The 24,529-nt window shown below is 42.6% G+C and overlaps 1 protein-coding gene across 1 annotated transcript; it reads right to left on the reverse strand.

Moving 5' to 3' along the window:
- Positions 1-17,483: 17,483 nt before the first annotated feature.
- LOC133892116 (probable protein S-acyltransferase 7) lies at positions 17,484-21,697 on the reverse strand. The gene is made up of 6 exons (XM_062332852.1): positions 21,603-21,697; positions 19,368-19,506; positions 19,018-19,188; positions 18,647-18,910; positions 18,288-18,521; positions 17,484-17,717 (listed from the first exon to the last, which is right to left on the reverse strand). The coding sequence occupies exons 1-6, from the start codon at positions 21,695-21,697 to the stop codon at positions 17,484-17,486; spliced, it is 1,137 nt and encodes a 378-aa protein (XP_062188836.1).
- Between the last annotated feature and the right edge of the window lie 2,832 nt (positions 21,698-24,529).

The raw sequence follows: 24,529 nt of genomic DNA on the forward strand, positions 1-24,529 counted from the left end.
ACACAAGGTATCTGTTAGAAAAGCGTAAACAACGACACTATCTGACATGCGATACAATCTTACTAACTTGCACATAAAGATATGGTAGTCTATCCCACGCCAGCTATGAAATGTTTTCGCCAAGCGTTGAACTTTGAGATTTCCACGGAACGATGGGAATCGATAGAAATCAGAGGACGTATGGGATAATAAATAGGAAGTTAGAAACATGAACCAAATAGTTAATATGTGAATGTAAGACTTGCACAAAATTGTAGGTCTATGTAGTGAATATGGGTGTCACTCAATAGATGGATCTTGTCGTAAGCGAGCATCTGTACACCCATGTTGAAATAATCGTAGTCCACTGGCTTATAAACATCAAGTGTTTCCTAGAATTTTATGAGGCTTAAACTAATGGGGTGTGGTTTAGAGCTTTGCACCTATTTTTTACTCTAAATAAAAAAATCTTGTGTTAGGTATAACAACACACAATAATAATATGCAGAAATAAGGATAATATATGGAAAAAGAGAGACATACTACAAAGTCTCGGCATGCTCAGTAGACAAGATATATTTGCATAGCTCGCCTACTAAATCATTTCTGTTTCTTTGCATGATGGCAGTGGAAAGAACAGACGGTAATGATTGGTCTTTAGTTTGATTTGATACATTTGACCATTTGTCTCGCTTGACAGGACATTCTAAAATGACAACATCATCTAAACCTTCTTTTTATTCATTGTAACATTTTAAATTTGGATATCATTTCCTTGTGTTTAGTTTTGAGTCCAACAGAACTGTAGCTAATTTTTTCTCTAAAATTGGTCATATCATGTTGCACAGTAGTAATAAAAATTAAAGTTTAAATTGTATAAATAAACATGAAAATAAATTTTGTTATCATGCATGAAATACCCAAGTTACACTATCAGATAGCATATCTTCTGTCCAGTACTCCATATAATTTAGTATGAACAACTTGCAGGATGTGCTACAAATTAAAAACTTTGTACATATATTTATTTAAACGCGATATAGGGTCCATGGAGATTAAATAAAAGGTTGCACCTTCAGTGTCCTAGTGTGTATGGAAAGAGAAAAATATACGGAAAGATGATAAAATCGTTCAATATTAATAATTTTTTAGCTTTCCTCAAATATCTCAACATTGGATGGAAATAGAAACAGAAAAAGAAAAAATATATTTGTACGCGATATGGGGTCTGTGGAGATTGAATGAAAGGTTGCACCTTCAGTGGCCTAGTGTGTTTGGAAAAAGAAGATATACGGAAAGAGGATAAAATCACTTAATATTCTATTTATTAGCTTCCCTAAAATGTCTCAATAAAAAATGTAAGGAAAGTAATCAAGCAGTAATGTTATGCAATAATTATTCCATACGCGAGCAAGCATGAAGATAGGACATAGATCAGGGAGAACGCGCAAGGAGGTGTTGGATTCGATCTGGAGGTGTTGGATGGGGTGCTCAACACCAAACACATTCATGGCTTTATAGTTTTGAGAATAGAACAAAGGGTCTACTGAGTCGAGCGGGGATATTTACCTCTTCTTGCATGCTCCGTTTCACGCTCAACCTCTTCTTGGTGACAAAGGATAGCCTAACATCTATGTAGTAGCTCCTCTCGTCTTTGTAAATCATCCTCTTGCTTCTTAAGTTTAGCCTCATGGTGCTGGCATTCCATGTCCCGCATGGAAGGTCCTCTTCTTGTCACTTGCATTCTTGTTTGTGCTGATGATGTTCTTCACACCTCGCACGATGTGCTTCCTTCATCCTCAGGATGTACTCCTCTTTCATTTCGGCCTCTGTGATGCCATCACAGTCGTTCTGGGGGCTCACCGTGTCGATCAATTGCTTGAAGTAGTAAGGCTGTAGCTGATACAAGTGTTGTTGGTAGTATGAATTTTGATGTTTGGAAATAAGGGAAATATGAAACTTGCCATGAAATCAAGGTCTAAGTCCGGGCACATGAAATACCTCCTACCATAGGTGGCCACTTTGACGGACATCACAATCTTGGCTCGGTGATCACAAGAGCATAACAGACATTAATGCCACTATGGAACTCTATGAGGGTTGTTCCTCTAGGAAGCATAAGAGTGAGATAAGTTGTGTTTGCTAGAATTAATATTTTGATTGAAGTGAGGGGGGGGGTCCTTTTTGTAGAGTATATGTGCAATGTGTGTGCATTGCTGTACGGAAATAGCTACGCAATAAAGTTGGCAGGATAGTGATGACATGTACTAAGTGCAACAGTGTGTTGTTATTCCAAGTGTTGTCATTTTTGTGCTCCAGTGTGGTGTCATTTCATTCAAAATAGCATAGCAGTGTGGTGCAACATATAAGAGTGTGACAGACCCAAGTAATCCAATGTGCTCCTCTAGTGATAGTAATTTGTAGCCTGACATTGACATTGATACATTGGGAAAATACATCACTTGTAGGTAAAGATCTAGTGCGCATTCATTAATCATATACCCTAACCCTAAACAAGCTAACAATGGTATGTACGATACACATAATGAGTGACCTAATCGTGTACCGAAGGTAAACCTAACATGCCTTAGGGATTGTAAATTGCTAGGGATAGTGTAGGATCTACTGAGTGCAACGAGGTTATTTCCCCTCCTCAGAGCATTCGGTCCAGTTTCCTTGGCGCGACAAGCCCTCTCATGCTTCCTCTCCTTATCAGCTTCATGTGCCTCCCTTACACGATGTGCCTCCTCAGCTATGCGCTTGCGTTTCTCTTACTACCTCTACTTGAGCTCCTCCTCCTACTTTTGTTCCTCCTCAAACTGCTCAAAGTGTTGTCTCTCCAAATGCATCTCAAAAACGGAGTTGGGTCTCATCTTAGGGTGACTGTTCAATGTCTTTCCACTGCAAAAACTCATAGAGAGGTGAGAGAGACTACGTGCACAAAGAGTTAGTATCCAAAAAATAAGCATAAAATAACAAAGTGGAGATTTCTATGTGTTTTATTGGCAAGTAACTGTTGTTCATGTTCCCCTTTGGTGAGTCAGATTTGTAGTTTGTGCACATAAAATACCTCCTATAAAAGGTGTCTGAGAAATCTTGAGACCACTTTAACTTGCAAATGGAGATGCATAAGCACATCAGAACCTTCATCCCTTGGGGCACAACCACCTGCCATGATTTCTTTTGTTGGGGAACTGAAAAATATAGTGATTATTAGTGCAGTGGAAGTTGAAAGAGCCATGGTGGTTTGAGAGTACCATCTTTATTGTTGGGGTTCCTCCTTATGTAGGCAGGAATTGCTGGTGGTGGAGTAGGAGGAGGAGCAGGTGTTTCATGGCATAGGCAGGGACTTCAGGGAACAAGACATATGATAGGATCATCGATGTGTATGACTGGCTCGTCCTCCTCAAGAGGAGTTGGAATAGCATCCTCCTCCCACAATGCAGCAATATAACAATCTTAGCATACAGTCTGAATATTAAAACAATATTACAAGCTTACCACAGAGTCTAAATATTACAAAAATACCTCACAGAGTCTCAACAATAATACAACCTCATCATACAGCTCAAATATTACAACAGTACAAAACATAGCCTAAAAAATACCTGACCACACACAAATCTCAATAATACAATATAGGGAAACATATTTCTCAAACTACCAATCTAACGCTAGTTTCCAATGTCATCCTTCTTCTTCGGTTCCGGACTGACACACATCTTATTTGCTTACCTGACAATAGTTGTTCTACTGGGTACTTGTTGCACTAGGCCCTTGAATGTGGTCTGCCGCATATTAGACACTCCTTGCGGCCTCATGTTCCCTCAGAAGCATCCATGTCATTCCAAATTTGATGAGTCTTGCGTCATCTCTTTGTATCAACCATTTTGTATGGGTTTGGAGTCCAAGTTGCACTATTGATAAGAAGCTTGGTGAATTCCATGATTGTACACCACCCAAGCAGCTCACCACGCCATGTAGCTTTTGCTGCTTCCTTGTGGTAGTACAACGCCACAAAAGGTGTCAAATCTATGACACCCTTTGCGCAATAGGCAAGGACATGAGAGCAAGGTAAATATAGAAGGGAAGGCTTGTTGCAGGTGCATTGACACTTCTTGTATGCTGGTCATAAGTAACTTTTCATAGGTATTTCAGATCATCTATTACCAAGTCGACCCTTGTCACGCAACAAGACCTCGAACATGTGTTAACGATTACCACCTGGAAGAACGTTGTGCATTTGACCCTTCGCACTCTTTTCTTCCATATAACACGTAATGTTTTCTATGTATACCATCTACGAATAAGCCCAAGTGTAGAGAGGCCTTGGAATAATGTTCTTGAAGGTACCTCTACGTTCCTTGAGTAAAACCCTCCACAATTTCTACTAATGATAGAGACCTATTCCCCTTAATTATCCAATTATAAACCTCTAATGTTAGTTGTCGTACTCCCATAACGCGAGTCATCAGTATCCAGAATCAGTACCCATTTCTTTAATGGCACATGTCTGATCCAGTCCGAAAAGCACTTAACCTTCCTTCCACCCTTCCTATTCGTTGTTACACTCATCGCTACTGTAGTAAAGGATCCATGCCCTAGGGCTCCTCCTCCCTTAGCATAACTGGCTTTTTCAAGACTTCTTCCAAGTGCCTATCAGTAAGGCTATCCAACTCTTGCCATAATGCGTCAAACTTTCTCCTTTGATTTTGTTTGTGCAACTTCTTAAAAAGGTCCATTAACCTCTTGCTCTTGAATTGCTTGCCGAAGTTTTCCCCCAGATGTCACATGCACCAATGACTATTGTAAGACCCCCCTAAACTCGGGATCTCCTGTGCTGTCCGTATCAATCCCTAGATCAAGTAGCTGATACGCACAATATAACAATTATAGTATTATAGTCAAACTTCGTACATAAGTACTAAGGTTCAGAGCATAAAATATTACAAATCATACTGTATATTACAAACCTGGCCGAGATGCCAACAAAATACAGTGGAAAGCAAAAGCATAAGCCATAAGCAGCTTAGGGTGTGAACGTGACTTTTAAGACCACTCTTCCCCCTTGGCTTCATGTTCGGCAAAGCCAGCATCAACTTCCTCATTTGAATGACAGCAAGAGTGAGTATGGAAGGTACTGAGCAAGCCCTATACTACTTCAAGTGTGTGATAGATGCATAAAGGGGTTAACTATAGGATAAGTCTTTATGGTTTAGTTTTAAGCGTAAAGCAGTTTACTCAAGTATTCAATTGGAACATCTACTATTGACTTTAAAACTGTTTAAAGTGGTTCAAAATAAGGTAACAAGCTATATCTAGAGGTTTTTTGTCCTAGGAGGGGCTAGATCTCACTCCGTAGTCCCTATCATCACATCTGGTGTATCTCTAGTACCACACAACTTCTAGTGGATCGAATCAGAAACCTCATCCCACAAACATCTAGTCCACACACTCACTCATTAAGATACATGCACCCGGAGTCTAGTCAAAATGGTTACTACTGTCGCATATCCACAACCGTGGACACGGCTATTTGAATAGGTTTACACTCTGCAGAGGTTGTACACTGTACCTACACGATATGCTCATCCTCCAACAGTTGCAAAGGGAAGAGTGAATCATACCAAGGCACTCCAATTACCTTTCCTGCCAAGCTTTTCTATAAGATTACCCCAAGTACTAGTGGTCTTGTACTGAATGCTAGATTCCCTTTTTAAGCATATGCTGGTCTTTGCACTCTCAAATAGAACGCCACATAGTTACTTGGTTGCTCGTTGCTCTCAGCCTCCTAGTATGATGTCTAACTCAGTCTAGTGAAGGAGAAGTCAAGTCCTGCCTATTCAGGACGCATGATTGCATGGGGGTGATTAAGCATGACGACGCAATGACTCGGTTCTTAAATGACTGGAGCAGGTATCTTCTGGTAATGAACACCACAGAGATGACTCAATCCCTTGAGAGCATCCTCATCGAGATTACTACTCCGCCTACCACCGCCAAATAGTTTTCACCCATTTTTACATATCACCCACCATATCCTGCACGTCATCAAGGATTTCACAATTATCACGGAATTAACAACCATCAAGGATTCATGGTATATGAGTTATCATTGATAACTATAAATCTTGTCTCCGAAGAGAGGTTTTTTAAAAGCGACGTATCTGAGGAGACATATTCAGTCCAAAGCATGCTAGATATCAAGGCGTCGTCTGTCATTAATATAGATAACAACAGATAATCCTAGGGTGATATGTGTTTTGGATAATAACATTTATGGCATGATAAGTATTTAATAGGATTAACTAATACAAGCAATTTGTAAAAGCGCAATACATAGCACATACGATATAAGTCCAGTTTTAGTTGATAATGTAGATTAGTTGAAATCATAGGTTCAATATGATCATGGAGATATGACTTACCTCCTCCGAGGTTTTTTTCAAAGTCTTGGTTGTAGTCAGGATCTTCCTCGCTCCTGATGCTTTCTGCGCAGCACTCGTAGAATTCTAGTGGTTCTATAATTACGACTACGATCAATAATGAGCTATATGAGAGAAGAGTCAAATTAACACCAAATATAAAGCTAATGAGCCCTAATGGATATCACACTACGATAGATAGACAAATCATAGATTTAGATGACTTTTGGCGAAAGAATCACCAAAATGGGAGCCAGAACGGAGAAGTTACGACTCTTGGAAGATCTAATCTAAAACTCAATCGAGAAAATATGAAATTACACTATTCATAGGTGGGACCTAGGGGGGACCCACCGAACAGTAACTGTGGCCCACATGAATAGTGACTCGATGGGACCCACATGAACAGTACCATCTGGGCTGAGATGGGCTGGGATTGGGCCTGGATGGGCCAGGCCGGGCTTAGGCACCACACTACTAGGCTACATAGTGCCAGCCTGCTCGTGTTTGGGCTAGTGGCCTAGCGGACTATAGAGCTGGGCCAGCCCATTAGGGCGTGGCCTATTGCGGTCTGGGCTGGCGTGGTAAGCCAGCGATGCACGGGCCGAGCCATGACCCACTCGGTTAGGCCAACCCACAACTTGTGACTAGGGGAAAAACGGGCGGTGGCGAGCGATTTGCGACGGCGTCATAGGGGAGCTCGTCAGAGTAGGGTTTTTGCCGAAGTTTCATGAAGACGAAAGGGCAATGGGCTTCTACACGATACGGCGGATTTGGTTGGGATTTCATCGATGGTGGTCGGTGGCGGAAACAGTACCAGATGGTGACCAGAGGAGAGGGCGGCAGTGCATGAAATTCGGGCAACATCTCCCCTAGTCTACTCACGTGCTCCCTGCATGAAAAAGGGGCCTAGGGCAAGTTTTGGTTTTAAATTCAAATGAGAAGGGTTTTGGTTTTAAATTCAAATGAGATATTTGAATTTGGATTCGACTTTGGATTAGGATCAAATCAAATAGACACATTTGAGCTTTGATTTGGACTTGGATCTAAATCTTCGGGAGAGGATTTGAATCCAATTTGATGTGAGCCGAGGGAAAAATAAGAGTAGATTTTAAATTGAGAGAAACATTCAATTTCAAATCTCCACACAAAGAATCATAAAAACCATAAACCAATACACATGAACCAATTTGATTTAGGGACTATTTTGGAAACAACCCTAGTGCATTTTGGAACACCTATTCAACTTCATACACTTAATATATATGAATGTATACATACTGGTATATATACATTCAGATACATATTTTCTTCATTTTAGTTAGCCTAATTAATCACAAAAAGTTTTAGTTTGGAGTGAATTCATAATTGATTAATATGCTAAACTCGGGATGTTACAACTATGCTATGGATGCAATGTGCACATTTTACCTGAGTGACCGTGGGTAAAATCCCTAATAGACATGGGTTTGGGATGCAACTTTTACCCGTGGGTATGAGTGCGGGTTTGAAATTAAACCCAACATGTACAGAGAGACGGGTATGAAATAGTCTTACCCTTGCCCGCTTCGCCCATGTACCCTCTCCAGGCTTGTTGTCTTGTTGAACAATGTTCGTTTATGTTACACTAAGCACTATTGAATTGTGAAATAATTTGTTGAATGTGTGAACTATGTGGTAATGTACTAATGTGATATGCATGCTATATATCTGTGAGATGCGTGTTCATTATCTTAGTTGAGGTGCACGTTCAAATTGATGATATTATTGTTACATACTTGCTCTTATGTTCAATAAATGTTTACTATATTGGCGAGCATACGGACACACCCACGGGTATGTGATACCCTCGGGAGGTGGGAACAGATGCCAATTTTTACCCGTGGCGGGTAATGGGTGCAGGCCCATGTTTGAGAATTAACTCGTGGTACAGGTTTGTATAGCTTCTACCAACGGGTACTGTACCCATTACCATCCCTAGACTATGCAAATCTGGCCATAAAAATACCCCATCTACACTAGTATGCAATGATAACAAGCCCGCATGGCAATCATGGAGGACGAACATGTTGGGCCTTTTACCAACAACACCTCTCTTTCCCCATTGCAGAAACCACAACTAACTATCAGTGCACTTGTGTTCCACGAATGCCATAGCCAAAGACACAGCCTGGTTGTCGCCATCTACCTCGATCGCTCTGAGTATCTATCCTCTATACTTGCTGTCGAGATTGATCTTAAAAACAAACCAATCTCATCTATGTATTGAGTCTAAAAATCAATCCCAACACATAGTGACGTCATTGATGATAAGGCAGAGAAGGTGTTACGGTGTCCTATGGTTGATGGCAAGCAGCAGCACAGCACTAGGGGCTCACCACAAACTCGGTTGTAGGGCACATCGTCATCGATGATGGTTGTGGAGGGCTGGCAGTAACTAAGGACATCAGCAGCTTGTGGATCTCGTTGGAGAGGTCTCCCCGAGATCGAAAACTCATAGATTTGTTGGGAAAAAGATGTGGCGAACTCTGAATTGAACATATGGCCCTCTATTTATATCCGGGGTGGACTAGAAGCCGTAATTTAATTGGATTGGGGCTCGGGTTCAAAGGCGGCTGTGGCGGCTCAAATTGAAGGTGATCACGCATTTTAGTTGAGCTCTGCTAGAGACAAGATGGGCAAAAGCTAGTATAGGACTTTATGGACCTATGTTTTAGGTCTCCGATTCAACCTCTTTCTCTAAATCTTCCAATTTTGAAGATGGCGATGCAGACAGTGACGCAATTCCTAGAGCTAACTCGTGAATGGCTCAAGCTCTAGTGGTTTTGATTCGGACGAAGGCTTCGAGAAGCTTGCGCGAACTCGTCTTGCCTTCATGTTCCCTTGTTGGACTCAGATACGACAGTCGGCTGCGCCTTTGGCCGAGCTGAGTAGATGAGAAGGGGCTGGAGGCAAGGGGATGACAGAGCAGCTAGAGAAGCGAGTTGGGCTGCGACCTAGAGAAATAGAAGAGAGGAGAGGAGAGAGGGATGGCTTGGGCTGGGCCGAAACAGAGAGAAGGGGGAATATGAGAGGGATATGGGTTGACTGGTTTGAGAAGTTTTGATCCAAGACTTCTTTTTTATTTCTTATTGTTTTTTCTATTTCCTTTCCTACATTTGTCATGTATATACACATGTATATTTATACATATAGTGTATATACCACATACATATATTATATTAGCTCACCAAACTCAATCAAACAACAATCAATCAAAAATATACCTACACACACACACACACACACACACACACACACATATATATATATATATTCTTTTATCAGAAAATAGCCCTCCACGTATAAATATGTTTATATATCTAACACACACTCACAAATATGCGTATATGCATAAAAGCACATTTACACACTTAGGGTTTTTTATTAGTTTTACAAAACTCTTTTATCTTCTTTGTAAAAGTTTTTAATATTTCTTGGTTTTAAGAATTTGGGTTGTTACACTTGCCTATCAGGAATGTCCCATCCACACACATCATTAGCCGACAATATCTAAATGTTTCGATCATACAACCAAATGACCAGAAAGCACGTCGAAGGACCATATTTCCATCTTCATTAATGAAATCATGGGTTGCAATGCACATGGCCAGGTTTCTCCATTGAATAACCTCTAGTAGTTACGTCATGTTGTGGTACGAGTCCTTATATGTACCAAACCTCTTGTTTAACACATTCTACGTTGCTCTCCAAGTCATATCATACAAAATTTTGTACCTAAATCTATTGTCAATAGCAAGCATAATTGAGAACAGGGGCATACCAGTCCTCTTCATAACCTTAGTGTACATCTCCTTAGCCACAAAATCTGCAGTCATGTTCCTGTGGGAGACAAGAGGTCTCTCTAAATTGCAAGAATGCTGCTCAACAATTGACACATCCCATACAATCTCGCACCTCAGCAAATAACCATGCACTTTCCATGTATAACCTAGAGCTATGCACTTCACATCGTATGTATTCGGAATAGAAATAACCACCTTGAACTCCCTCTTCTCTGAGAAACACCATCTCTTTACTGCATGCTGCAAATGCACCTTGTCATGAAACATTAACTCTTTACTCACCACAATCCCATCATACTCCTAGGAGGACTGGTGTCCATCGTTAACTGCTAGATTCTCCATTGCAAAATTCATCCATTCCTCTCGGATACCACTTTCCATGCCCTATTTCATTCCAGTAGTGGAATCCATAACGGTGCGGTACTTATCGCCATCTGCCTCCATTAGTTCAACAAGTGCCTCATCCCGCTCCTCCTGATCAGCAATCATCACAACCTAATGTTACACCCGGTTTTAATGGCCAAAACCAAGTGCGACTTATGTGTGCCCAGGAAGTTTAACACACATAAGGACGTCATAGGTGAAGTAACAAAAGTAATACTTTATAAAATGTTCACTTCTTACAATTAAAGACTTCACCTAAGCAACCTCAAAATTAACCTAAACGACAGCATCTAAACGACGGCAGCGGGACGAAAACATTGGCGACCAATACTCCACAGGCACCGACTGAAAGACGCGCTCCTTAGAACACGAGGTCGTCATCTTGGAAATCCTCAAAGTCTTCCACTGAGCAGCATAAGTTTTTGTAGGAGAAAGCAAGGGTGTGCACATAAAGTACTCCGCAAGTGTGGGAAAATAATGACATGTAGGCTTATATCAAGAATAGGCTGACACAAGGTAATATTTGCGTAAATACGAGTAATGAAAACACATTTGGACCCAAAAGCATTAGACAAGTATTAAAATGAATGTAACCCAACAATCCATCATCTAGCATACAAGGTTCCCCACCCTGCATACCACAACCGTCCAGTACTCCCTGTACTAAGACCAAAACCACACCATCTAGTACTCCCTGTACCAGAACCAAAACCATCCACCCTCTAATCATGTGAGGATCCAAGTCTCTCATATCCGTGAGCACGGCTGTTATAACAGTTTTACACTCTGCAGATGTTGTCCAACTTTCCCCATGAGTCAGTGAATTCCATGTTGCCGTGTTTGCAAGACACTTAACACACGCTAGTGGTGTGCCACCAAGAATCACTGTATGACACTTTCCACTAACCAGAGACTAATCCAATGTGTGTCTGCCCACTAGGTTTCACTGCCAGGCTTTACGCAAGCAAAGCTCCTACCCAGAAGACCCTTTTGTGCTGACCCAACGCACACTGGACAAACTCTAATCAGTATATCACGCCTTACCCATATCAGCCTCGTGGTTGATACGTTACTTCTTGGGTTGTCGCTCCACGAACCGATCCTTACTTATGTTACTTGAGCAAACACTAAACCAACATCATAACCATGACCACCATCACCAACATCCCTATGCTCAAGACCTAAGGTTCCATGTTTCTAGACCATCAACATATTAACCATCATTGCATATGTTCATTAGTCAAAATTATGACACTTCCCAATCCCAAAAGCAAGGCTAAGCTATCTACCCATAAAAGACTCCTAACCAATAAATCATCTAGGTTCCAAGGGATGATAAGGGAAAATCTAGAAAAAACTCTAACATAGGTGACTACCCATCATGTTGACAGACATTGCATGCAATTTTATAAAACAAAGCATTTAAAAATATAGGTTCAATATGATCAATGACACTTGCCTCCTCCTTGTTGCTGCTCAGTGTATTCTTGCTCCTGGTCTTGATATTCCTCAAATTGATCCGGGACGTTGTCGGCTAATCGCACAATAATCGGCAAAAAAACAAACAAGATACACTAAGAATAGAGCACAAGACAAAAGAACAACGAGATAAAAACTGGTTAAAAGAAAGAGAACTGAAAAACGAATCCATCGACGCAAGAATCGCTTAAATCGGAGCTACGATGAAAAAGTTAGGGCTAAAACAAGTCTAGGGTTAAATTTGGAAAAAGGAAAGGGCTTATATTGAATTAAACAGAAAGTTCAGGGACCTTTCTGTAAAAATAGAGGGACCTAAATGTAATTATGAAAAAGTATAGGGACCTAACTGCAAAAAGATAGGGCTCTTTTTTATTTCAGAAAAGTTCAGGGGCTAAATTGCAAAATTACCAATTAAAGGAATTATCAAATTTATTTTTATATTGAAAAAGGCTTGAATTACTGACTAGGCTACTTTGGCTGACATGGCATGGTGACAGGGGCGACACATCAACAGAGAGGGTTAGGTGGTGGCTGAGGTGGCTGGATGACATGGCATGGCTGCTGACTGGGTTAAGTGGCAACACATGGCAGTCTCGGGTTGGTCAGCGAAAGGGTATATATGGATCTAATCTCAGCTGTGGGCTTCGGATCCGACGACTCGGGAAGGATCTGGCAGCCGGAGAAGAGCGGGACGGCGGCGACCGAAGGGTAGCGGGGGCGCTTTCGCCAGAGACAGGCACTAACCTCGTCGCTGACCTCGGAGCAAGATGACGAGCAGCGGATTACAACGAGAAGGAGACGGCGAACTCGTTTTGGGGCTTACCGAAAGCGGCGCGGCACGGGAAGGCAGTTGCCTCGGGATCTTGTCGGGAAGAGCTCTCCGGCGGTGCAGGGACCAAGGCGACGACGGGGAAAGCTTCTGTGGGGGAAGGCGCTCGCGATGGTGGGCTCGGGATGCACTATGATGCTCTGGAACGACGCGATGGCGAGCTCGGTTGAAGAGGCGGCAATGGCGGCTCGGCAAGCTCCAAACTCGACGACTAAGGCTTGGGTTTTGGCAATTTCTGGATGAGATGAGTTCGGGGAGGGGAGCTCTACTTATATAGGTAGCTTGGGACATCCAGGGCGTCGGCACAGCGTGATCGACTTGGACACGGCAGCGGAGAGCTAAATCCGAGTTCGATTTCTTCGTTTAACCGAGAAATCCTTAGGGATAGGGCCGGTTAGAGATAGAGGAGATCCTGGGGATCCGATTTGGCAGCTTTCTAGAAGCTCTCGGGTTTGGGATGGGCTCGGATTTGAACGGGAGGCAGGGGCCGGCGCGTACTCGTGACCAAGTCGGAGTCCGACCGAAGGAAGGAGAAAGGCCTGACATGCGGGACCCGTATGTCGGCGGCTCAGGTGAGGCGGCTCGGCGCGTGGGCTGGCGTGCGGAAGTGGGCTGAGGCAGGGAGGCGGCCCGGGTGGGAGAGGAGGCCGGGGCGGCTGCTGGACCGAGGCCGAAAAGGAGCCGGGCCGGAAAAAGAAAACTTAGCCCGCGAAGATATGAATCCTTTTTCTTTTTTCTCTAAATTCAAGTCCAAATTCAAATTCAAAATCCAGGCAAAAACTCTTCAAATAAATTTCATCAAAAATCAAATAAAAATCCTATTTTCCTAATTCAGCATGAATGAAAAATAATCACTTATATCCTATGTCATTTATACCTTCTTTCATATAAAATAGGGTTTTCTCTCTTTTAAATTATGTAAACTCATTTTGAACTTAGCAAATTTTGAGAATTTTTAAAAATGAAAAAATTAGGGTGTTACACCTAAGTATCTTCATCGTTATAATCTTCTCTTGCAACCTCATCCTCTTTTAAAAAAATTGTCCTCACAAAAGCTTGAGCAACCACATTCTCCTTTGCAATGATAACTTTTTCACCAACCACCTTAGAGGTACTAGGCCCAACTTCTGTCAAACCAACATGACAATGAATAATGGATAGTTACGATATCCTGGCATCCCTAGGGTTTCCTGTAATTCTCGGACATATCTTTATCTCTGCAAAGGGGATTCCTAGAAGAAAGGAAACCACACATAAATACCTAAGACGTCCCAAAATCAGGAAGGTTTATCTTCAAGAATAGAAAGAAGGAGTCTGGAGGACGTACGCCACCCTTATATATACACGGAGCCATGGGGCTCTGTGGAGTACAAGCCCAAACAAGTCAAGAAAAGCAACACAAAGCCAACAAAAGCCAAGGAGGAAATCACCGACTAGGTTTGGATTCATCTAGGCTAGCTATACCCCCTTTGTAAGAGGCTCAAATTAATACAAGACAAAAATGACGTAGGGTTATTATCCTGAGGGGGGCCCTAACCTACCTAAAAACTCATGTGGGTTCCCTTATAATTCGTCTACTTCAAGCATCCCCTATTTCTTCAACAAGTTTGTTAGATCGGCGGTTCACCAATCATTGACACAACAACACTCGCTTCTACAAGGATGATATGAGAAAAACCCCGCATCAATCTTATTTTCACAAATTGTTACCATTGTTTTGAACTTTTGACCTCCCAAAGCTCTTATTGCCACCCGGTTTCACGATGCCTAGGAATCAAAATCTTTACTGTAAACCACTGATGTAATGAACTAACTTGCAAAATATTATGCAGCCACCCAAACACTTTGGCATGTTTCATCTCTTTCAGACTACTCGGGTTTGTGTCCACATACTAAAAATTACTCTGTCACAATGCATGATATATCCATGACTATAAAATACTCTAAAATTCATTACTGTCGACATCCCTGATCTAACAACCATAATAATTTGCGTTAGCTAAATTAAAACTAATGACATGATATAAGACACTTACAAAATCTAATAAAAACATACAAAAATTGTTCACAGTTCCTATACCTTACACCTTACATACTACACTAAATCCAACCTTAAACCCTAAGAACTATACTAAAACTAACCATAACACTAACTTTAAATAACCCTAAAACTAACCCTGAAATACCCCTAGAAATAAATCTAAAAATATGCCTAAAAATATCCCTAAAACAAACCTAAAAAAAACCCTAAAACTAGTCGTACAACTAAACCTAAATCTATCCCTAAATATACACTAATATACATTCTACCTAATGCATTCTATTCGTAAATTATCCTAAAGCAAACCCTAAATCTAACCCTAAATACACACTAATATGCATTATATTCCTAAATTACCTACTCTAAATATACCATAATACTACTCTAATTCGAAAATAAAAACACTACATACAACAACGAAAAGTATACCTCACAGCCCTCATGGTCGTTGGTCACTCCTTGACCTCTCTCTCCCTCTCCTTAGCCTCTCTCTCCCCACTGCCAGAGCTCCGTTGTGGTCCCTCTTCTGTACCGAAATGAAGTGACACTACCACATAATCAGTGAAAGAAGACAAAGTGTCACAAACGATCTCTTAGGACTCGTCACAGACAAAATACCCTCAGACGTGTTTGTAATAAGATCACCATCTGGGTGTGCTTGAACTTAAGGATGATTTTCACAAATTCATCTGTTACTATCATACAGACACATATGACATTTAGAAAAAAAAACTTGTCTATGATATTATCACAAACAGTTTGTTGTAAGATCCATCTGTGCTTATATGATGGACACAAACAGATTTTCTGAAAACCCGTCTATACTTGAAGACCCAGGTAATATTTAAATTTGATCACTCGTCTCCTCTGACTCTTTTGGCTTCCCACACACATAGCCCGCTCGTCTCCCCTGGCCCTTTAGCTTCCTACATACACAACCGCTCATCTCCCCTCACTCACTCAATATAAAAGCGACGAGGAGTGTTCATCTCCCTCGCTCTACTCATTTCCATTTGAGAGCTCATTCTGTGATGGTTAGGTAGGCTTTTTGCCACGTTGAGGAGCGAGATCTAGGCATCAAATCCCCTTCCTTGCACTGAGATGAGTATCATAAAGTTTTCATTGCGGTTTTGTTAGAGTTTGCTTTGATCTATGTAACTGAGGGCAATATGGTGTTTCCATCGTAGATCTACAATATCTCTCTTCACTTCTATCAGGCATTGGTAGGATGGGGTTTTCCATGTACCTGTTCCATGGTGTGGATGCTTGGCGTCGATTTCAGTCGTGGGGACTTCGTGTTCTTCACTGCTGTGAAGGGCCCCTTTGTAGACCCTATTTTTATTGTGAATCACGTTCTACAATGGAGATATTTTTATGAACTGCAAGGCTGGTTTGAATATGCATTTATTGCTTAACCATGGCTGGTGGTTTGGCAGCAATACAGTTTGATTCTGGCACATGATTGAGTTAGTCAGGATGGAGCCTGATCCGGATGATAGCGAGATGACCACTGAAAATGATGCTTGGGTTGACATTGTGCTGAAGTGCAGGCGGCTAAGATGATGTCAATCATTTCGTCCTTTTGGAAGACGATGTCGACCAATGATGTCAATCATCTCGTCCTTCTGGAAGCAAAATATGTATAACTAGATTTATGCGTTCTGAACAACGTGTGGTGTTCTTAATCTATGTGATATGTAAATACCTGTGTTGAAGTTATGAACAATGTGATCAATATTCTGAACAATGTGTTGATGTGTTATATGTAAATACCTGTAGTGAAGCCCTATTCCATAGTAATGAAGGTCGATATCACAGACACTTTTGTAGAGATAGAACCTATAACTGTCTGTGATAGGGTTTAAAATTCATCTGTAATAACCCATTTAGAGGTAGTGTGAACGGGAGAGAGAGAAGCGGCAGCAACTTGATAAGAGAATAAAGATATCTTATCACTTCGAGTGCCGAGAGGTCCTGCGTGGCCACGTCTAGGCACTCCGAGTGCCGAGAGGTCTCCGTGCACAACCAACAGCCTGCGTGGCGCAGACGTGGCCTCTTGCCCCACCACTTGTCGGCAAATAGAAAGCCGGTAGTCTATCTAAATGCCGACAAGGGACTAGTCGGTACTCAGACTGCTGATAACTCTCTTCTCGGCAATAAGAGTGTCGACTGACACCTATATCTGTAATTTTCTTATTTTTAATTATATTTTTATAATTTCCCAATAAAAGAATATTATTTTAAAAAATTCTGTGTACTGCTACGTACTTTCCAGTACAAGCTTGGCTCGGGTTTTGAGTGTTCCCGTTCCTGCATATATGGGAGAGCTCTGCAAATATTGTAGTCATATCGTGTCATGTCGAAATTCAGCAGGTTTAATAGAAGGAAAATGGTCGAGTCGCCACTTTAGTCTTTTGTCATATATAAAAAGTCTCAGGTTCATTGTTGTCTCTCAAACTAGTTTTTACCAGTTTTATCACATGTAACAGTAGTCTTCATCATTAGCTTCTAGCGTCCTGGAGTTGCAACACTTGACCGGCATCATCTGAGGAAGGAGACGGAAAGCTCGTTGCGGTTCTCGCTGCCAAGCCCAAGTTTGGTTCGGCTGCGGCTCTGAAATCGACTCCTTGAGGCGGCAGCTTCTCGAACAGGCACTCCTTGATGTTTTTCAGGGCTCCTTTGTCGTAAGGATTGGGCGAGCTGCGATACTGTCCTTTGTGCCTCTCATTGCTGGTCTGCACAAAGTTTAGTGTAACTCATTAAGAAATATCAACAGTTTTTCTATTTATAGCTCATCCGGTATTTTTTTTCTCTTAAGAGAAACTCACTATATATAGCCACTAATTGGAATTTTATGCAGATTGATGTGTAGTTTGAGTAGATGTTGATCCAATGGATGCGAGATGTGATTTTCTCTTAACCTTTAGTTCTCTAAGGACATGAACAATGCTAGATGCTTATAACTAGATGTTTTAAGGAAAAAGAGTGTTAACTATGTATATAAAAATTGTAATTTCTAATACTAAAAATGATTATAGTTGCTTAAATATGATTAACTATCTTGTTAACACTAATATAAGCAGCGATGCTTAAGTAAGAACATTGTTCACCGTTTAAGCACTGTGCTACTACAGTTAAGAAAAAAAAATCGGTTTTTTCTTATAAGCACCTCCTCTAAGCATTCTATTGTACATGCTCTACAATGTAGTGCCTCAAATCCAATTCATGGATTTGAGAAATGCCAATAACATGATGGATAATGTAACTGTGAGAAGACACAGATTGTTGAATATATACGGATGTACCTTGTTCTTAGCTACAAGGAAAGCATGGAAGGCTAGAAGGAATGCCAGGAAGCAGATAGCCATGAAGCTGAATGCTGCAAGAACAAAGGTTTCAGGCAAAGTTCTGAGCAAACTGAAAAGTCCCGCACTAGTAGCACCAATCTTGGCTCTAATTCTTATCACTGAGAATGTGAATATGAACGAGTAGAACGCCAACGCCAAGCACATTAACAGTAAGTAAAACCTGTAGTTTCTCTGCAGAAGCAAGAATTACAAAAAAAAATTAACAACGTGCATTACTTTCTTCATGTTTATCTTTCTTTAAGTGTGCAAGCAAGGTGATGTGTTGTTGTTCAAAGTTCAAACACAGCATGCCATACCCGTCCAATGCACTGGCTTATCCAGAGACAGTGGTGATCAAACTTGTCGACGCAGTTGTCGCAGACGGCGCAGTGAGAGCTTCTCGGAGGGCGGAAGATCTTGCAGATCCGGCAAAACTCGAGCCTCGTTTCGATACCGTTGACGATGATAAACCGATCCGGAGCCATTCTGGCAGTAGTTATTCCATCTTCTGATGGCGAGACCGGGTTTCTTGGTATGATTCCGGGGTCTCTTGTCGCAGTCAGTAGCAAACTAGCAGTCACCTACATGAACAAACATGGCATGGTAGTCTTAGTTTGTGACTCCAAGTAATCATCTGTGGCATGGTAACTAACAAATCATGAACTATGATGAGATTGTGGTTACTGACAGTTGCTGCTAGGATCATGGAGGACGCAGAGATCAGAATCGGATGCATCGTCGACGATGGATCGACGATGCGGGCCAAGAAAATCCATTCTGAGAGAAGAATTGCCGTTGCTGTCAGGATGAGCCCTCGTGGATCAGGTCCGCAGATCACACGGCCATCCAAGAAAAACACCTGCAATATTAAGCATTGACATTACTGAAGCCGAAATTAAGCGTTGCCATTTACAACGTACTGAAACTGCTATGCTGAAGTTATATGTGACTGCTCAGCATACATGTAACATGCTGCAGTTTCAATTCTCAGCAAATACAAGGAGGTAGAAAGGACTCTAGTCAGACGATGGCGCTTACATTTTTCGCAGGCCAGACTTGGTACACCCTTGGGGGCGACGGCGGCTGCGGTGAAAGCGGGCTACTGCTGAAGCAGAATGGCATCATGAATCTAACCTTGCCGCAAACTTTTCCCAGATCAAGGTTGACAACAGCACCCCTGATCGGATTCACGTTGCAGAGGAGGAAGAACCGTTAGGCGCTTCAGTTTCAGTGCTCCTCTTGTGGCCTTGCTGGTGACGTTCTTGAATCTGTTGCTCTTGATCTGTGGAATACTGCATGGTCAGTCAGTTCTTGATCTGAGTATGGTAAGCGGTTGAAGTTGGATTTTTTTTTTTTTTTTTTTGAGGGCTTTGGCGTTGGAAGTTAGGGGGGCAAGGGCTACCGCGAGGGCGCGTGAGAGAGCGGTTATGAATTGGCTTGGCCCAGGTATGTTCTTCTGTCGAGGTCCCACGGGTGCCTTGTGGACGCCAAATTCAGCCCAACAGAGCTAGATACACAGCCCAAAGAGACCATTTAGGCCTTGTTTGCATGCACCCAATCCTGCCTATGATCGATTTTTTATATTTTTAAATTCAAAAATTGCAAAATATATGCGTACGTTTTAAAATTTTGCAAAACTATACTCCTATCGCCTGTTGAAAGGGCAACATGCTACTTGCTACTTTCCTCTCCACCACATTATTGCCTCTTCCATATCTACTTTCATCCCTTTCATATTTTAGCCCAAAATATTGCACAAAGGAGATGGCACACTATACCTACTCCTCATCTAGTTCTTAATATCTTGATTTTTTCTCTTCTTGTCTAAGGGTGTGAGCTGTCATTTATCTTCAAGCAGTTAATGTTGACTATTGAAACGCTCCTAATTGCACCTCTGTGTCTCCTGCAACATAGTATCTACAAGTGAGAATTTTAAAAAACCGACAACATTGCTACCACAACTCGCTTATTCACCCAGTCATCACCAATCGTGTTACTATAAAAGTATCCATGTCCGAGCTCTGATGTCACCACACCCTCCCGAGCCAGGATCCCACGTTGGTATATTATTAATAGGTTCTCGTCACAAGGCATCTTCTTGTCATATGACTTGTATTCTGCCTATTCATCCTCCTCCTACCAGTATAACTTCGGCCTATATATGAACTCTTCAAAGTTCCACACATCCCATTCATCCTGCACCCATACTGACATTAGAGTAAAAAGAGCAGAATATCATCATATATCAAAACTATAACCGAATAGAAGATGGTCAAATATACAGGAGAGAAAATGAATTCTACCTACCTTATAAAATTAGAAAATTAGGCATTAAAAGCACAAATCATGATAAGGTTTCAGGAGGGTACTAGTCTACTAGGGAAGTATGGAAAATGGGATGGAGCATCACTTAAAACAAGCCACACATGGATTCACATACTCCTAACAACATGCCATATATCACTCCAAACATGCCACACATGATTCTACTACATACATTGCATACATCAAAGTGCTAATCTGATTCTAAGTCATCCAATTCAAAGTGCAAATTAAAAAAAATGAGCCATCAATCCAACATTGCAACAAACACTAGATTCTATGTCTCCCTCCCAATCTCACCACAAAGAGAGTTTTTATAGAAAAAAATTAAGAGAAAGGAGGAGGATTACCTTGCAAATCCTATTCAACAAAAAATAAAGACTTCAATCTATACGGATTTGATGGATTTGAAGAAGGGGAGGAAAGAGAGGAGAGAGGCAGGAAAAAAAGTAGGCCCGCTTCTATACCTCAAACAACATGACAAAGGTCATGGCGCCATGCCATGGAACTATAGCCCCAAAGGCCTTGACGACGTGATATAACATGTCAGCGAGGGATTACAGTGCACATTCTGCGTGTCAAGTGCACGATGCCAAATTAGGTGACGTTGTATAATGGTCCAATGATGCCAATGATTATAGCATTGTACGAAGGGTCTATTTCTAAACAATGTTTTCTAAAAGGTCTATTTATGAAATACATTTTCAAAAAAGGCCCAAAGTAAAAATTCCACCATAAGTTCATCTACGATGAGACTCGGTTCAACATAAAGCTATACCCCGGCCCGCATGGTTTTAGAAGACCCAATCCCAGTGTGTACGGCACTCAAATTTCTTTCGTTTTGTTGTTGAGCACTTGCATTTCGGAGAGTGCCCCCAACACCGCATGCGCCCCTCCCATTTTTGGACTCCTGCGAGTGCACCATGCTATTATGCATCTGCGCTATCGAACCATTCTATTCTGCTGGCCTTTGCAGGCTCCATACCCACTATGACGGTGCCGTCCACCGCCATGCGTAGGTTGAAGCTGGCTGTCTCAGCTGCCATGTCCTCACCGATCGCGCACCAGCGCGTGGGCGTTGTTGATGTTCCCCTGGAGACGATGGCAACACCCGTGGCTAGGGGCGCATCATGCGCCACCGCGCCAGTTGCACCTGGGGCGGTCCATGCTCCGCCCCCAAGGGAAACGCTGCTGCAGTGAGGATCGCCACGCTTGTGCTCGTCTGCACGCCGGTGAGTGTGCCTTCGGGGTGCCTCCTCATGTTCCTGATCAGTGCCGAGGTCGTGTTGTTCACAGACAAGGATGGCTACCTCGAGGTCGTCTACGACGGCAGGTTGCCACCCAACGACCCCTCGGCGTAAACACGCCGCCCGCGGTCACCACCACCATGGCGTCTGGCGCGTCGACCGCCGCGCACCCCTTGCATCCGAGCAAGAAAAAAGATGTAGGCACTGGGGGGTCTCCCTTGGTGCTGAACAAGTGACGCTGCAGAAGCAGCACGAGATGCACGCGCGGAGCCAATACTAGGCCCTCTCTTGTCCGGTTGGTTCGACATGATGACGCAGTTGATCATGCACGTTGCTGCGATGTAGTTAGCTTTATTTCACCAAATCAGATGAGTGCACCTCCTGCGGTTTTTTGTTGTTTTATGGAGGGCTAAGATATAAGTTTTATATTTTTTATCATTAGATCAATCAAAATTAAAAAATAAATAAATTAAAAATTCACTCTCACCTAATTAAGTTAAGAAAAATTAACTATGTATTAATCTAAAACTACCGTATGGAGAGCATCAGGTGAATACTACCAGATAGCTACTGCAGTAATCGCACTTTAATTTGAGTCTTAGTGCTAGCTACGCTGGTAGCTGCCCGCTTGAATATGATGTTCTTGATCGATGAGCGCGAGCACACCCACTAGCTAAATGGTTTGGGGAGCTACATCTAGCACTTTTGTTTGACATGGCATGCACTTTTCTCTTTCATCCGAGTTTAATTATCTTTTCGTATTTGCTAGCGGTTAGTCGACTAAAAACATGATTTTTTTTTTCAGTCAATGCATGCACCGCCGCATCCATCGTCTCCGGCGAGGTTTAGTGTTCAGGTGAGGGGAGGGAAAACCTTGGGTGGCAAGATGGCCGACAGAGGCGACAAGCGGTGGACGGGGTGGTGAGGCGGTAGTGGCGGTGCCTGCCATAGGTGGCAGAGAACGTCTTATGGGAAGGATCTAGACAGAAGAGCAAAATCGACAGTTGGGTAGTACGATAATGGGCGGTGGAAGCAAATCTAGCCATTGGGATGCTGTGGAGACAAGAGTAGGCAGGCAAGATGAGGGAGCAGTGGCAGAGCCAGGATTTGATTGTTGGGTGTTACCGTGAAAATTTTTATATCACATATACAAGTATAAAATTTATTAAAATTACAATGTAAAGATATTAAAAGTTCTTAACATCGTAAATCCAATAAATAAGTTTTAACTTTGCTCCTTCGGTGAACTCGGCTATTGCGAAAAGTGCACTTCAATAATACTGTGAAAGACTTCTGGATTCAATAAAACTACGCTTCTTCCGCTAGCTATATACTTAACACAGGGTAGAGGATTCCATTCTACCAAAGACGTAGGAATGCTGAAACTCAAGCATAAAGGCAAGCAAGTGATCTTACAAGTGCAAGAGTCACAGCTGAACGGAAGGTGTGCCAGGGAACACACTTTCTAATTTTTCTAATTGAGGATCATTGAGATCTTTTAAATCCCACCAGATGATTTATGTTTATATACAGATAAATAAGTCCCTATACCCAAAGTCCATAGAAATTATTTTAAGTTACCTCTTAATAAGCAGGTTTAGTTACTCGCTTACTGCTGAATAACTGAACCAGATACAATATCAGTGCATCACAAATAAATAATGTAGAAAGAAATAAATATGCTTACCAGAATTGCCGATCGCAACAGGTAAACAGTCCGCAGACGAGATCGCTAGGCTGTAGCCGCCATAGTGCTGCACACCGCCATACCCGACCGCCACAGTGCCTACCATCGTCCGTCGTGCACGCGCGTGCTCGTCGGTCGCCCCCGCCAGAGGGTTGAGCCATCGAGGGATGAGAGTTAGGCATCACTCGATTGCAATGTCTAATGGGCTGACGTGGACAGTTGGAGTTGGACTTGAAATCTTTTTGCTTGTAATGGACTTAGGTGTCCTACATATTTATTATTTTTTAAGCCAAAATTTAGAGTAGTCTGGGTCTACCTGACTACCCTCTCATCTGCCCCATGCGGAGGAGCAAGGCGAGACACAACGCTGAGAGAACCTGCCGCGATCGAATGAACGAAGTCATGAACTTGTTGGATTTGTTTTTTTGAGAGGAAACAGGTTCAGTTGGATTTGTTTTGCCGCTTGACAGTCTACCCGGGCCAGCCCAGCGAGGATCCTCACCCAGTGATTAGTTAGGTGGGCCAGGCCGATGTGGACCCCGGGGATTTCGGAATCCGAATCCGAGGTCGATATCTTCGACTCCGACGCGAACTTGGATGACCTTCAAACGTGTCCTTGAGCCCTGCTCTCCTCTCTCTCTGTCGTGCCGTGCCCTTCGAACGTGTCCTTGAGCCCTAATCACTCGCGCGCTACTCTTCCTGATTCTTGGTCACCATGCCCACTATGACCGTGCAGTCCGCCGCCATGCGCAGGCTGCGCCGCGAGCTCGAGAACAGAAGGAGGATGGCGGCCCTAGCGCCGACAGGAGGGGTCGTCAAGAAGGCCTTACCACCGCCGCAGCTCTCTTCCCCGCCGCTGCGCTGCTCTGCGCCGACACCGTCCGCTTCACGTCGCGCCGACGGTGACACCGCCCTAGCGGACCACGCGCGGTCGTCGCCCGCTG

This window comes from Phragmites australis, chromosome 15 (assembly GCF_958298935.1).
Source record: "Phragmites australis chromosome 15, lpPhrAust1.1, whole genome shotgun sequence".
Lineage (NCBI taxonomy): Eukaryota > Viridiplantae > Streptophyta > Magnoliopsida > Poales > Poaceae > Phragmites > Phragmites australis.

Bases quoted from the DNA above. Each gene is read 5' to 3' on its own strand.
- LOC133892116 (XM_062332852.1), bottom strand. From the start codon at position 21,697: ATGGCAGCTGAGACAGCCAGCTTCAACCTACGCATGGCGGTGGACGGC. The intron at 19,189-19,367 runs GTAAGCGCCATC...TTAATATTGCAG, and splicing joins AAGTCTGGCCTGCGAAAAAT to GTGTTTTTCTTGGATGGCCG. The intron at 18,522-18,646 runs GTATGGCATGCT...TTGCTTCTGCAG, and splicing joins TAAGCCAGTGCATTGGACGG to AGAAACTACAGGTTTTACTT.